The sequence below is a fragment of the Acartia tonsa genome, chromosome 13 (genome assembly GCF_053477335.1).
Source record: "Acartia tonsa isolate MP-2025a chromosome 13, ASM5347733v1, whole genome shotgun sequence".
NCBI lineage: Eukaryota > Metazoa > Arthropoda > Copepoda > Calanoida > Acartiidae > Acartia > Acartia tonsa.
The window spans coordinates 3,943,351-3,956,759 of NC_137272.1; the positions used below are offsets into that span (position 1 = coordinate 3,943,351).

At 33.6% G+C, this 13,409-nt stretch overlaps 1 protein-coding gene across 4 annotated transcripts in view; it reads right to left on the bottom strand.

The window, feature by feature from the left end:
• The window catches only part of LOC145304237 (uncharacterized), a 42,307-nt gene that overhangs the window by 15,187 nt on the left and 13,711 nt on the right, over positions 1-13,409 (bottom strand). For 3 of the 4 annotated variants that reach the window (XM_080146079.1, XM_080146080.1, XM_080146077.1), the window contains exons 14-24: positions 12,572-12,620; positions 11,799-11,854; positions 11,087-11,183; positions 8,811-8,885; positions 7,895-8,261; positions 7,366-7,552; positions 7,041-7,128; positions 6,204-6,400; positions 5,749-5,918; positions 3,917-4,276; positions 3,456-3,504 (exon numbers count right to left, since the gene is read on the bottom strand). In XM_080146079.1, the coding sequence (XP_080002205.1) occupies positions 3,456-3,504; positions 3,917-4,276; positions 5,749-5,918; positions 6,204-6,400; positions 7,041-7,128; positions 7,366-7,552; positions 7,895-8,261; positions 8,811-8,885; positions 11,087-11,183; positions 11,799-11,854; positions 12,572-12,620 (1,695 nt within the window). The remainder of the gene's footprint in view (positions 1-3,455; positions 3,505-3,916; positions 4,277-5,748; positions 5,919-6,203; positions 6,401-7,040; positions 7,129-7,365; positions 7,553-7,894; positions 8,262-8,810; positions 8,886-11,086; positions 11,184-11,798; positions 11,855-12,571; positions 12,621-13,409) is intronic. The other variant, XM_080146078.1, reaches the window with a different exon arrangement.

A 13,409-nucleotide genomic window follows, 5' to 3' on the forward strand; every position in this document is an offset into this window, starting at 1 on the left:
ACCAAAATCAAACGGCTCCGCAACGCTGTTAAAAAGAATCAACTAGAGTTTTAAAAACACTTCTTAAAGCACTTTCATATTATCTTATTTCTTAAAAGCGCAGGATTTCTACATTAAAGGTATGTCCAACTGTCCGTCTGTAAAAGATAGCTCTGATAGTTGATTGAAGAAAATTAGAATGATACTATTTTTGTTAAACTTTGCATAATGTTTCCTATAACAGTTTCAAAAGCTTTGCGTCTATATAATCTCTACCGGAAAGTCCTAAGTCAATTTCTTTCAAATTTTTAAAAACGAAGCTTTTCTAAATTTAGGGTCAGTTCGTCCGTACGTAGCATATATATGATAGGGGGGGGGGGGGAGTTTTGACACATTTGCGTAAACCTGGTACCTAGGCTTTATCTTTGAACTGAGAGGATAGGTTATTAAAGATAAAATCATAAAGCCTAGGTACCACCAGGTTTACGCAACTGTGTCAAAACTCCCCCCCCCCCCTTAATTTAGGCATGTAGATATATTCCCACCAAATTGAAACTTTTGTATATTTTTTAAACAAAAAGTTTTTTTAAGCAAGTATCATTTAGTTGATAATTTTAAATAAGATTTAGAATATTATTTAAAATCAAGCATCAAATTATAACATTCCACAAAGATATCATTATCAACGATGATAAAAAATATAATGTTTACACATTTTTTTGCTAACAAAAATTGTGATCAAACGAAACGATATTTACTTTTGTGCATTAAGCAAGACAATCTGGCTACATGGCATAATTTAAAAATGCCTCAAAGAAATAAAAATTTAGACAATTAAGAAAAAATCTCTTTAGTAGGTATTTCTAATCTGTTGGTGAATTGAAACTTGCTTTATTTTAAAATGGTGATGCTAATAACATAAAACTTGTAACTTGTTCTTAAATTGAAAACTGTACAGTGAACCAAAGAATGTTTTTTAAAAATTTGTTGGGGAAAATTAACATTTCAATTCAAATTGAGAGAAAGGGAGAGGTAGGTTGTGCTAAAGTTCCATAAAGGTGTCAGTTTTAAGTAGTAGAAAGATAAAATAATTGTTCTACACTTTTCAGGGGATTGTATGTACCAATGAAGATTCATGCCTTTTTGACGGAGGGGGAATTGTGACATCCCCCGAAAAACATATCCACCCCACCCCCAAACTAAAATCTGGCTGGGGACCCTACACCACCCCTTTCTTCTTGCGGGTTACTAGAGGCTAGGGGTGACACTATTTATAATAAACTCAATTATTAATTAAAGATAAGAGAAAAGTTACAACAAAATAGGGGCGTGAAGTTGTACTATAAAAGAAACTTCTTGGATTCTGCCAATTAAATTTTTTTCTAAGTACTTAACCTTTTCAAACAATTTAATTTTAAAAGCAAATCTGTGATAAAATAAGTCGTTTTGTCTGTCTTAATCTGTTTATTTACTATGCTCAACTTAAAAATTATAAAATCAAAGGTAGGGATTCAGGGATAAGACAATGGTCGAAAAATTGATGTACATCCACAATGGTGATACACAATATAAACCCCTTATCTGTAGATTAGTGGTTGGACATTCAACTAAAAAACCAACTTATCAAAATTCAATTAATGTCTCCATGGTTGTTGAGCCAACAAATAAGAAAACATTAGTATAAGACTTTGGGGACTAGTGTAATAAACAGCCCAAAATCCCCTCTTTCCCTGGGGGGAAGTTCATCTGTAACTATAATCCTTTAATAGAAAGACTTTTAGTTTCTATGTGGTCAAACATAAAATCAAAAGAAACCATAGGCTTAAAAATAATACTAGATAACCCCCTCCCCAATTTATAAATCTCATTTTTTGTTTGGATGTCTTCATCCTTTTTTATTCTTGACATTTAAGCAAAATATGTAACAAAAAATTTGTAGCAAAAACAATAAAGAAATATTGCCCAAAGTTTTCCTATTCGTTGGCTTAACAACTAAGGGGACTTAACTGAATTTTTTATTAATTGGTTTATTAAGTTGAGTGTATAAACGATTCAAACACTGATTTTATTCTATGTAAGGTCTAATTTTGTCTATCATAATTGGGGGATGTACATAAATGTATCGGCCAATGTCTTATCCCTTTTGATCCCTGGTTCTATGGCATTTGGGAATAGTTATTTCTCGCATCGTATTATAAACGGCTTTCCGCGGATATAGAAAGTACAATTATGAGATTAAAACTAGTTTTTATAGCCCCGAGGTGCCAAAGGCACCGGCTAAAAAAACTGGTTTTAATTTTATGATTGTACATTTCTATATTCGTAGAAAGCTGGATATAATACGATGCTAGACATAGTTTTTTCGTATGGATGAGAACCGGTTCCTATCCACCGGATTCGAATGAATACGAGAAAGGTAATTAAAAATGAAGTCTTCCCCCCAATTAAGAAATTTAAAAATCCATTTTTGGGCCTTGAAAATAAGGGGAAAAGCCTTAACTTTATTTTTTTTTGATTGCCTTACAACTGAAAACAAATTTTAGAAAAGAAACTTTTACTAGTTCTTATTAGCAATACAACTCTATAACTATCTTTGTGCGACAGTCAGTAATGTTATTGGGAAATATTGATTACTTGGCAACTAGGAGAGGAACAAACAATGAAAAGTGTGGAAATAATTTCATTTTTATTTAATAAAGAAGATGCAGCCTAATACCCATTGATCAAAAAAATAATCTAAATGGTACATTTACAAGGCTTGGAAAAGGCCAATTCTATTGGTTTTTAGTACATTAGAGATTATTCAAACATAATTATGCTATCTTAATACGTCTTTATACGCAGTAAAAATAAAAGTTAAACTAGTAAGCAAGGACGTCCAATGAGGGGGGGGGAGTAAAGAAGTGATTACACCCCCCCCCCCCATTATATTGAATTTGGGGGGTGCCGTAGTTTGAATTTTTAACCCCCTAAAAAAATAACAAGCTTGGACGTCCTTGCCCATATGATATAAGAATTACCCCCCAAAAATTTCAAATTTTGAATTTTCACCCCCTCGCCAAATGAAAAAGCTTGGACGTTGCTCGTAAGCATCTTTTTTTATCTGTTGGTTATTGTATTATTTTAAAAGCGAAGCTTTTCTATAATTAGGGTAGGTGGATCCGTTTTAAAACATTTATTTAAAACATACTGATTATTTTACTTTTTTGTCTACAACTTTTTGTATACTATAGTAATGTTGATATTCAAAACATTGATTACTAGGACAACAAGGTACAATATTTTAAGCGAATCATCTCAATACTCAAGCCCTAAAAATGTTAGTTTGTCATTAAAAAGTGTTCATGATAATTTGTTCTACCGTTCGATTTCAAAGCTTTGCTTTTATGGATGTTGTAATTCTTGTTAAATTTTTAAAAAATATATTAATAAATTGACAAAATATTAAAGTTAACTAATATTGAATATTATGAAGTTCCTGATCAAATGGGTTGTCATTGAATCCTCCATCCTCGTTCCAACCGCCTGAAATAAATAAACAAGATTAGTTTTCATAAAAACTTACACCTGTAAATAAAAGTTAAATGTTACTAAATGAGAAGAGAAATCAATGAAATAGATAATAAATTGCGCATTTCATTCTTTTTCTTGTAGCCAGTATTTCATCAAATTTGACGTTGGGCAAACTTTTGATAACTACTATTAAAGACGCTATACAAATGAGAAAACATTAAATCTATTAGTGAAGAAGGCGTAATAAACATGTTACATGGCAAGGTAAATTAAATATTAACTAATCCCTACTTTATAAAAATCATCTTTGGGGATAAATAATAAGATGGTTAAGGAAGTTATAAGGTTAATCAAACTATAAAAAAAACTAAACTTTAATAATCTCTCTGTTATTATACATATCTAAATATATGAAAGCAGTTACCTCTAAATCCGCCACGGCCTCTGCCGCCGCGACCACGGAAGCCGATATCGCCGAATCCATCACCATCAAATCCGCCACGTCCTCTCCATCCGCCGCGACCACCTCTGCCGCCACGGTCAAAACCGCCATCAAATCCACCGCGGCCACCATCAAATCCACCCCTACCGCCACGGTCTCCGTCAAAGCCACCCCTTCCACCACGGTCTCCGTCAAAGCCGCCTCTTCCGCCGCGATCAAATCTTGGCGGCGGTCCGTCAAATCCGCCGCGGAAACCGCCACGGCCGCCAAACGGCGGCGGCGTGTTAAACTGGCCGTCCACGGGCTTGCTGTTGGCAATCTCGTCTTTAAGATCGGTTGGGCCTAAAAACATTTAATTTCCAATATCTGGTTCATCATAACATGTTAAAACATACTTTATATGTGGTGAAATGACAGATACATTAAGACTTAATTTTGCAACAAAAAAATGGCGGATTTTTTTTCAGGAAAATAAAATTTCGTGGATTTTCTGTACGATCCCTGAAGAGTTATTTTTTTTCGGTTCCTCTATTCTTCAGTGATGACTCTTTGCACTGAGTTAAGCTTTCTTGTTGTTTTAATGAAGCTATATTTTAAAGGAAAATATAAAAGTTGCATAAAAAATGGAACAAAAACTTCAACAAGAAAGCTCCGAACACGCATTTTGCTGTTCTTTATTATGATTTGATCATTATTGTAAAACACTAATAGGGTAAAAAATCTTATAATTGCTATTATGAAAAAAAGTAAAAAAGCTACGCTCATTTTGAGAATAGCTGTTCTAATGATCAAACCATATTTGACATAACTTCTAAGAGAACAAGAATTGGTTTGTTAACTATTTAAAAAAGAATAGATATGTTAAATAATAAATAATACAAAGTGATTATCCACAATCCATTTTTTTCCTCTGGTAGCTTTAATACTTGGTTGTTATACCTTATTATTTTTGTATTCTATCCATATATTTTATAGGTGTATCATGTATATCATATGATTTAATCTTTAAATTTTGCAAATTATGCAGGAATCTAATGACAATGGCTAATAACTTGATGCAAATCCACAATAATAATACACTAATTTATCCAGATTAAAATAAGTGGTTGAAACGTTTGAACACTCTACTTAATGAATCAACAAAACAAAATTGACTAAAGTCCCCAAAGTTCTTATGAAACTTTGGGGACTAGTGTAATAAACAGCCAATTGTCCCCTCTCTTTCTGGATATCATGTATTTTAACTTACCAAAACCACGCCAGTAAAATGTTCAACTCCTCTATCATAATAATTAGAAAAAAACATATTATTACAATAAAAACAACATACTTACCTGTTCTGTAACACATTAATTACCAAAACTTGTTCTCTTATTTTTAAAAGTAAATAGAACTTATGTACTTTTCTTATAATTTAAGATATGAAAAAGACAATCCAAACATTTTTTCTTCTTTCATTTTACATTTTTATAGGTACTTTTTAAAGAAAATTACATAATTCCTATATACTTTCATTAAAATCATATTGAACAATAAGTAAAAATTAATGATAATTTAGACACCTTTAAAAATTCATTTTTACTTATCATTTGATATGATAAAATATATTAAAAATATTATCAGAAAATTGAATTCTTAAAAGAAAATTGATTTTAGTTTATTTGAAACAGTTTATTAGCTTCTGGCGGCTTCGCCTCAAAAGGAATTGAAAGTAAACCCCACACATATATTATTATTCTTTTAAGAAAAGGGTCTCACAACAAAACTAAAATCAATTTAAATGGAGGGTGAAAAATATCTAAAATAGTACTCACTCCTATCCCTACTCCTGTCATTCTCTCTACCCCAGCGGGACTCGCGCCTGCCACTCCTGCGGTCATCACGATCATCCCTGCGGTCACGATCCCGACGGTCGCCGCTTCTGCGGTCATCCTTATCGCGGTCTCTGTCGCGATCCTTTTCGCGAGAACGGTCGTCACGCCTGCTGATATAAAAATAGTTCTTAAATAATAAAACAAAAATGTTAGCATTTTTTAAAAATAAGGTTTTCTAGTAATTTTTAAAAATAAACTGTTAAAATTCTCAATTATGTAAATTCATTTTGATAATTTGACCTCTTGTTTAAATGTAGATAAAGCAAAATGTATTACCTATATAAATTGCAAAAATTGGACTAGAGTTTATCTATTTCAATTTAAAGTTCGTAGTTGGCAAAATGTGAAAATTTTCCATTAAAAAACTGCAATATTAAATTACTTAAAAAATAAACCTATTATCTTTATCATCCTCTCTTCCCCAGCGGGACTCGCGTCTACGCTCCCCGCGGTCGCGGGATCGGTCCCTGCCGCCGCGGTCACGGTCACGCGAAGACCTGTCCCTGTCGCGGTCCCTGCGGTCACGATCTCGATCACGGTCACTCTTGTCATGCTTGTCCTTGTCATCCTCCCGCTTGTCCTCGCCAATCATCTAGGCAAATATTCAATTAAAGTTTAAAACAAACATTAAACATGAACAAGGAAGACAACATCCATAAAAGCGAAGCTCTGAAATGGTAGGACATATGAACATTAACACTTGTAGAGTGTTAGAACTGAATAAGCAGAATAAAAATGTATAAAACCTAAAAAAAAATCGGTAAATTTGTTTCAAAAATTGCTTAAAAGGAGGATAAGGACGTGCAATTTTGGACTTGATTATAGAGATGTTTCACTTATAACATTGTACTATGTTGTACCTAATGGGAATTAGTTACAATTTTTTTTATCAAAACGTTTAAAATTGGGGTTTTTGATAGTTTAGTAGATAATAGGTTTGAGTGAAAGAACAATTAAAGTACCTAACATGTTTCCATAATGTCATCATTTCAATTCAGGTTATTTTAGTACTTGAATTTCTCAGGAAATGAAACATTAAAAGTGTAAGAAAAATGATAAATTTATCTGCATACAAACTTCTAGTTTTTGACAACGGTATGTATTCGAGTGCTTTCTTTAGCAAAGCGCACCAATTGCATCTTTGGTTCCTAACTATTTTATATTTTGTAAGTAAAGTTTGTTTACTGATGATGTTGGAAATGTCGTCGATTTCAAAACTAGTTTATGTTTACCTGATTATTTTGAGGAATGGGGGGAAGTTGTGGGGGAACTCCAAGCATTGGGGGAGGTCCAGTTGGTAGTGCCAGTCCTGGAGGGAACCTGGAAAAAAAATAATTAGGTTGTTTGAAGTTCAATCAATCAAAGACGTCAAATTTAAATATTTTTAAAATTAATTCTAGTTGAGAGTTTTATTTTTTGCATTTATGTATATTTACTGTTATTAAAGAATAAAATCGTACAATACTTTTAACGGCAATAGGCCTTCAATTGTAGTTCAAAAAATTTAGTTGTAAAGTTCAAATTTTTATTTTTAACATTAAAGTTCATTAAACTCACCTAATTGGGGGAGGATGATTGGTATTAAGTCCAGGTAAACCCGGCGGGGGTCCAGATACCAGTGGGGGACCAGTCATCAAGCCTGCAGCGCCAGAGACCATGGGCGGGACTCCGGGTGGGCCGGAGACGATTGGTGGCCCCCCTGGGAATCCAGGTCGCAATATTAGGTTACCCAGAGGTCCTTGTCCTGGAAAAAAATATTACATAAAATAAAGTTATTACAAATTAAATATATTATATATATGTACATATGTAGTTAAGTTCTTCCTCTATTAATTCAAAATATTTATATACTAGTCTTGCTTGAAGTAGAACTTCAAACGAAAAATAGCTTCTACAAACTTTTAAAGTTACTTGAATATTCTATGAAAGCAATAGATTACCTAGGTAACTGAAATCAACAAAAATATTTTGAGATAGTTAGTCCTGGGTCAAATCTTTCCAGAAAGTTAAAAAACATGTTTTGTTTATTATAAATTTTTTTTTCACATCTCTAGTGGAGAAGCCACTAGTTATTTAAAAAATCTACCTGGTGGAGGTAAGAGACCAGGAGGGGGTCCCAGCAAACCAGGAGTACCGTGTTGGGGAGGGAACATGTGGGGCGGTGGTCCCCCCATCTGTCCATGATCCATTTGTGGGGGCGGTAGCCCGGGGGGCAGCGCTATCTCCGGCGGCTGGGGCACACTTAGCCCCGGCGGCAGTCCTGGCGGAGGCAAAATTTCCGAGAACGATGTAGGCGGCGGAATATTTGTGGCTCCGCCCCCTTGCGGCGGCAAAGTCGGTGTGTTCATCATGTTGCGCGCATTATGGAGCGCAACTCCGCGCATGGTTTTAATCCATTCTGGCATGGTGTCTTCGTCAAAAGTTCCACCCTCTTCTAGTTCTGCCATATCAACCTTAAACAATAAAAAAGTTACATGCGTGGCTTTACTTAAAACAAAGTAAAACAAGTATCAGACAAAATATCAGTGTATAATAAACTCTATGACAAATATATTAAAACTTTGATATAGCGAATCAACAACCTCCTACTATGGTTCTATTTGGACTTAGTGGAGTTATCCTACCATAAACCTTAAACCTAGTCTTTTTGTATGCGATCATCGATGTACCTTTATTAAAAAATCAGCAAAATGATAAAAAAAAACTGTTTTTATCGAGTAGGTAATATTTTTTTTTTGTTGCAAATTTTGGAGTCAATAGAATACTTTAATTGTTATTACAAAAATAACTTTTAATATTTAACAAATAGATTACTTACCTTCTGAAAGGAAGTCTTTTTTTATAATAAGGACACAATATTGTAATCAAAGTTACTTTTAACGTATTTAAAATTAAATCTTTCAACCCAAAGAAGAAAGAAATCCTTAGTCTTATTTTCAATTTATTCAAAAATACGGAGAGAGGGTGTCTCTTTCTCATAAGGCAAAGAAAGTGTTCTTTACCTGTGGATCCAATTTGTGGATAGGAATATAAGAAACGCCCAAATCCACATCCCAATAATCCTTCCATTGTTTATCCTAAAATAAAAATAATTCATAATTTATTTGTAATTTAAAATTTAAAATTTCCTGAGCACAATCTGATCAGTAAATAACAGATTTATTTTTTTTCCCCGGCTACAAATTTTTTTATTTTCTTCTCTCCCCCCCCCCCCCTCCCTAGTTTTTTCTCACCAAGTAGAGGGGAAAATGGAAAAATATATAAAGAACTCTATATTTTATTTATTTTATCCCTCCTACCACACATTTTTTTAGTATTTTTCACCAAGGAGGGAGGGGAAATAGAAAAAATGTTTTCAGTTTTCTTAACTTTTACATTTTTCCCCTCCAACCACTTATTTTTTATTCCCCTCCCCCCCTGAGCAGGGGATCCCATGTAGAATATACACCCCTGAAATTTCCCCAAGCAAATTCCATAGAAAGGGGGAGGGGGAGGGGGTTAATGCAATCATCTCGTATTCAATGTATAAATGGCACTTAGAATTTGAATTTCGATCTGAAATTTTGCATGAGTAATCCTTGGTAGGTCTATTTTCCCCAAATCGAACAAAAAGTTGGAAAAGAAACGGCTAACAGCTGGCGGCTCAGCCGTTTAGCCATTTTTTGGCTTTTTTTTCTATGCAAATCCATCACGAAACCTATCTCAACCTAATACTCTTTGCTGCTCCAAAACGTTTTCAAACGATTTTAGCCGGTAGTTGCTGGTACTAGAAATCAAAAAAATGTTTTTGTATCATTTCACATGATTTAAAGCAAAAATATGTTTTAAAATGTTGATTTCTACGTAATTTATGACATATTTGCCCTAAAAATAGCCAAAAAACGACTAAACGGCTGAGCCGTTACTTTTTCAAATTTTTGTTGAATTTAGGGAAAATAGACCTACTAAGAATTACCTACTCTTGCAAAATTTCAGATCGAAATTCGAATTCTACGTGCTATTTATACATTGATTAAGAGATGGTTGCATTAAAAACAAGGATGACAACATCCATAAAAGCGAAGCACTGAAACGGTAGGACAAACGGACATTAACACTTGTATAGTATCTGAACTGAAAAATTGGAACATAAATGTATAAATGTCGAATCAAAATTGTAGGTAAATTTGTTGAAAAACTGCTTAAAAACAGGATAATGTTTATGGACATACTTACATTTTTGGACTTGATTATAGAGTTGCTTCGCTTATAATATTGTTCCTTGTTATCACAGGAATCAATATACCAAAAATCAGATCAAACGGATAATTAAAACACTTGAAAATTTGTTGTTAAAAAGTAGAAAAATCAACACGTTTAAAATGGACGTACGGACATTGTGGTAATGATTATAGAGTTTCTACGCTTTCTAAATCGTACCCAACTACTACAGGAATCATCATGCAAAGTTTGAAATCGATAGGACAATTCTAACATGCCTAAATTAACGAATAAAAGCTATCTATCTCGGACGGACGGACGGACGGACGTACGGACGGACGTACGGACGGACGGACGGACCGACCCTAATTATAGAAAAGCTTCGCTTTTAAAAAACCTTAAATCTGACTTACTATGTGGACAAAATGAAAAAAAAGAGTCCTTTCTCACTAAAATATGAACAGTTTCTATCCAATATTAAAGTAAGATTGTTCTAACACTGATTTCCCATTAATTTAATTAAGGATTTGAGAATCTAATTATCCTAAAAATTTATTCAACAATTAAATGGGACATTAGACTGTAAATTATACTGGTACCCAAAGTTTTATAGCCACGTAATATTATTCGTTGGCGCAAAAACATTGGATACTTAAATTGAATTTTTATTAGTTGTTTCCACACTTGATGTACCAATCTAAAGTTTTTACTAATAATTTTATTTATATCTAGAAAAGGGATAATTTAGATTGTTAATCATAGGGTAAGTGCATAAAGGGAGAGGTATGTTGTGCTAAAATTCCGTAAGAGTGTGAGTTTTAGTGAGAGCATAAAAACAGTAGGTAGAAGAACGATAATATTCACTAAATATGAATATATAAAAATTCTTTGTCTATGGTTCTATTCAATAAGGAATAGCCATATTTAGTGAATATTATCGCCTTAAAACTCACACCTTTAGGAAATTTTTAGCACTTTCTACCTCCCCCTTTATCATCCATTGTCTTATACTAAATAAAGATTGTTGTAAAATGTCCATGGTCTTATCTCTGTTATCGAAGGTTGCAAGCAATATTACCTTCATTCCCTTGCCAGGAGCCCAGGCCAATGTGATTGGCTTGCCATGGAGCTTAAACTTATGCAGGCTCTTCAGTGCTCGAGCAGCATCCATTCGTCTAAAATATTTAATATTTTTTAGGACATGTGTTATAAATGCTTAAGTACCTAGCTATTATATCTATCTTTAAAATAATATTTAATCTCCTGCAGTTATTATAAATTGGTGTTCTTTTATGTTATCAAATTTCCTTAAAGTATGTTCAATTAAGTATACAGAAAAAATACATTGTAAAAAATGCGGTCCTGATACTTTGATGCGATAAATATGAGAATATAATTCATAAAATCACGAAATATTTTTTACGACCAAAATATTAAAATTTAATCTTTATTTATTAACTATAACTAGGTAGGTAGTTTAAAATTACAAGAAGATTTAGGTATTGTCGGTTTCGTGACATCAACTCTTAAGGGGCGTTTCGACGTATTTTCACTGTAGCTTTAGATAGGTTATTTTAGGTTAGGTAAATTTTAATAAATGCCCCTCCCCCCCCCCCCCCCACAGGGGCTAGAAATACCAAAATATGAAATACTGTGAAAATACGACGAAACGCCCCTTATGAGACAATGTCATAAAACCGACAATACCCAACGATTTTTAAAAAAATCTAATGACAGTATAAAAAAAAACCAATTTGTATTATTGCTCTTGAAATAAGAAATGTACCAACCTGTTCAAACAAATGAAAGCACATCCTCGGGGTGGAATCAAATCAATTGAATTGATCTAAAAAAAGTAAATATTAGGTTACTAATAGAATATTAATTTTTTTCCTCAAGTGACCATTACATGAAAACTTGCTTGAAAGTCGACCTGTCTGTAGGATAATATCTCGCTTACCGCTGAACCGATATGGTTCTTCTTTTCTAGTTAAGCTACTTATAGGTTCAGGGAAGGGTTTGATACTTTTTCCTATCATTAGGTATCTCCATCCGCCCTTGAAAAATCGCTGGTGGAAAAAAATGAGAATAGTTCTTTATCGCATCGTATTATGAACAGCCTTCAACAGATATAAAAAAAAGTACCATTATAAGATTAAAAGCAGTTTTGTTTATTGGAAAAACATGAAAATTACAAACCAACACCAGAGGCGTCAATCCACAGGAACCGGAAGATAAAAGTCCTCAGATCAAGGGGAAAAGTCCTACGCTTATGAAACTGTATGGTATAACACACAAGCGCAGAATTTACCCCGTGACCTGGTGACCACGTGACTTGAGACCAGCTGATCATCAGCTGATTGGCAGGGTTCTCCAAATAAACCTGAACTAGCCTGGCAGGGATATTTTCCTCAAGAAAAACTATTTTGCACAAAACTTTCCCCAAAATCATATTTGACCAACATAAAAGTTGTCAGCAATAGTTTTTCTTAAGGTTAAATATTCCTCCAAATAACCGAGGGAAAAAACATTAGATTTGAAGTAAAAAGTTAATTTGTATTACCTCGCCATATGTACCAAAACAATCAGATAAGTCTTCTGGCTGTACCAGTCTAAAATAAAAATATTATTTTATCATTTGAATTTAATTACATATATTTCAATTGTTGCTATAAATAACCTGCATTACACGTTGAAGCTCTTAATAGTGCTTCTAAAAAGTGGATAAATTAAAACACTTTACCGAAGTACCTCGAATGACGTCATATTAGAACAATGGACTATTATATATGACGTCATTTGGGATGCTTCGGCTTTCTTTTATAGGCACTATAAAGAGCTTATTCAATGATTATCGATTATAAGAAGTAAATTTTAGTCAAAATTACTTAGAATAGCTTCGATAACTCAAAAATAAATAACAATGGCGTTCTCCTCTTTTTTTTGAATTTTAAAAATTTGATTCCCCCCCCCTCCCCCCCCCCCCCCCCCGGCAGAAAACAACTATTTTAGGTTAGGTTATAGGCTATGGAGCCGAGAGCTGCAGCTAGGCAGGCAAGGGGGCCTCGCGCTGCGGCTAGGTACAATTTTCATTTTTGGGCCTAAATTGTACCTCACAGAAAAATATCTAAATCGATTTTTAAAAATAAAATTCCTTACCAAGTGAAGGGGTTGGGTTTAAAGTTAAAAAAATTAGAACTACTTGTTCTACTAGAACTTTGTTAAATATAATATATATCAGAGTTTCGGATCCGGATCCGCATATTTTTGAGTCCAAGGATCCGGATCCAGATCCTTGGACTCAAAAAAATGCGGGGAAAATGGAAAAATCTACCTAAATTTATATAAAATCTCAGACATTCTCTTGACGAGAGCCAATCTTTAAGGTTTAGGTTCAGACT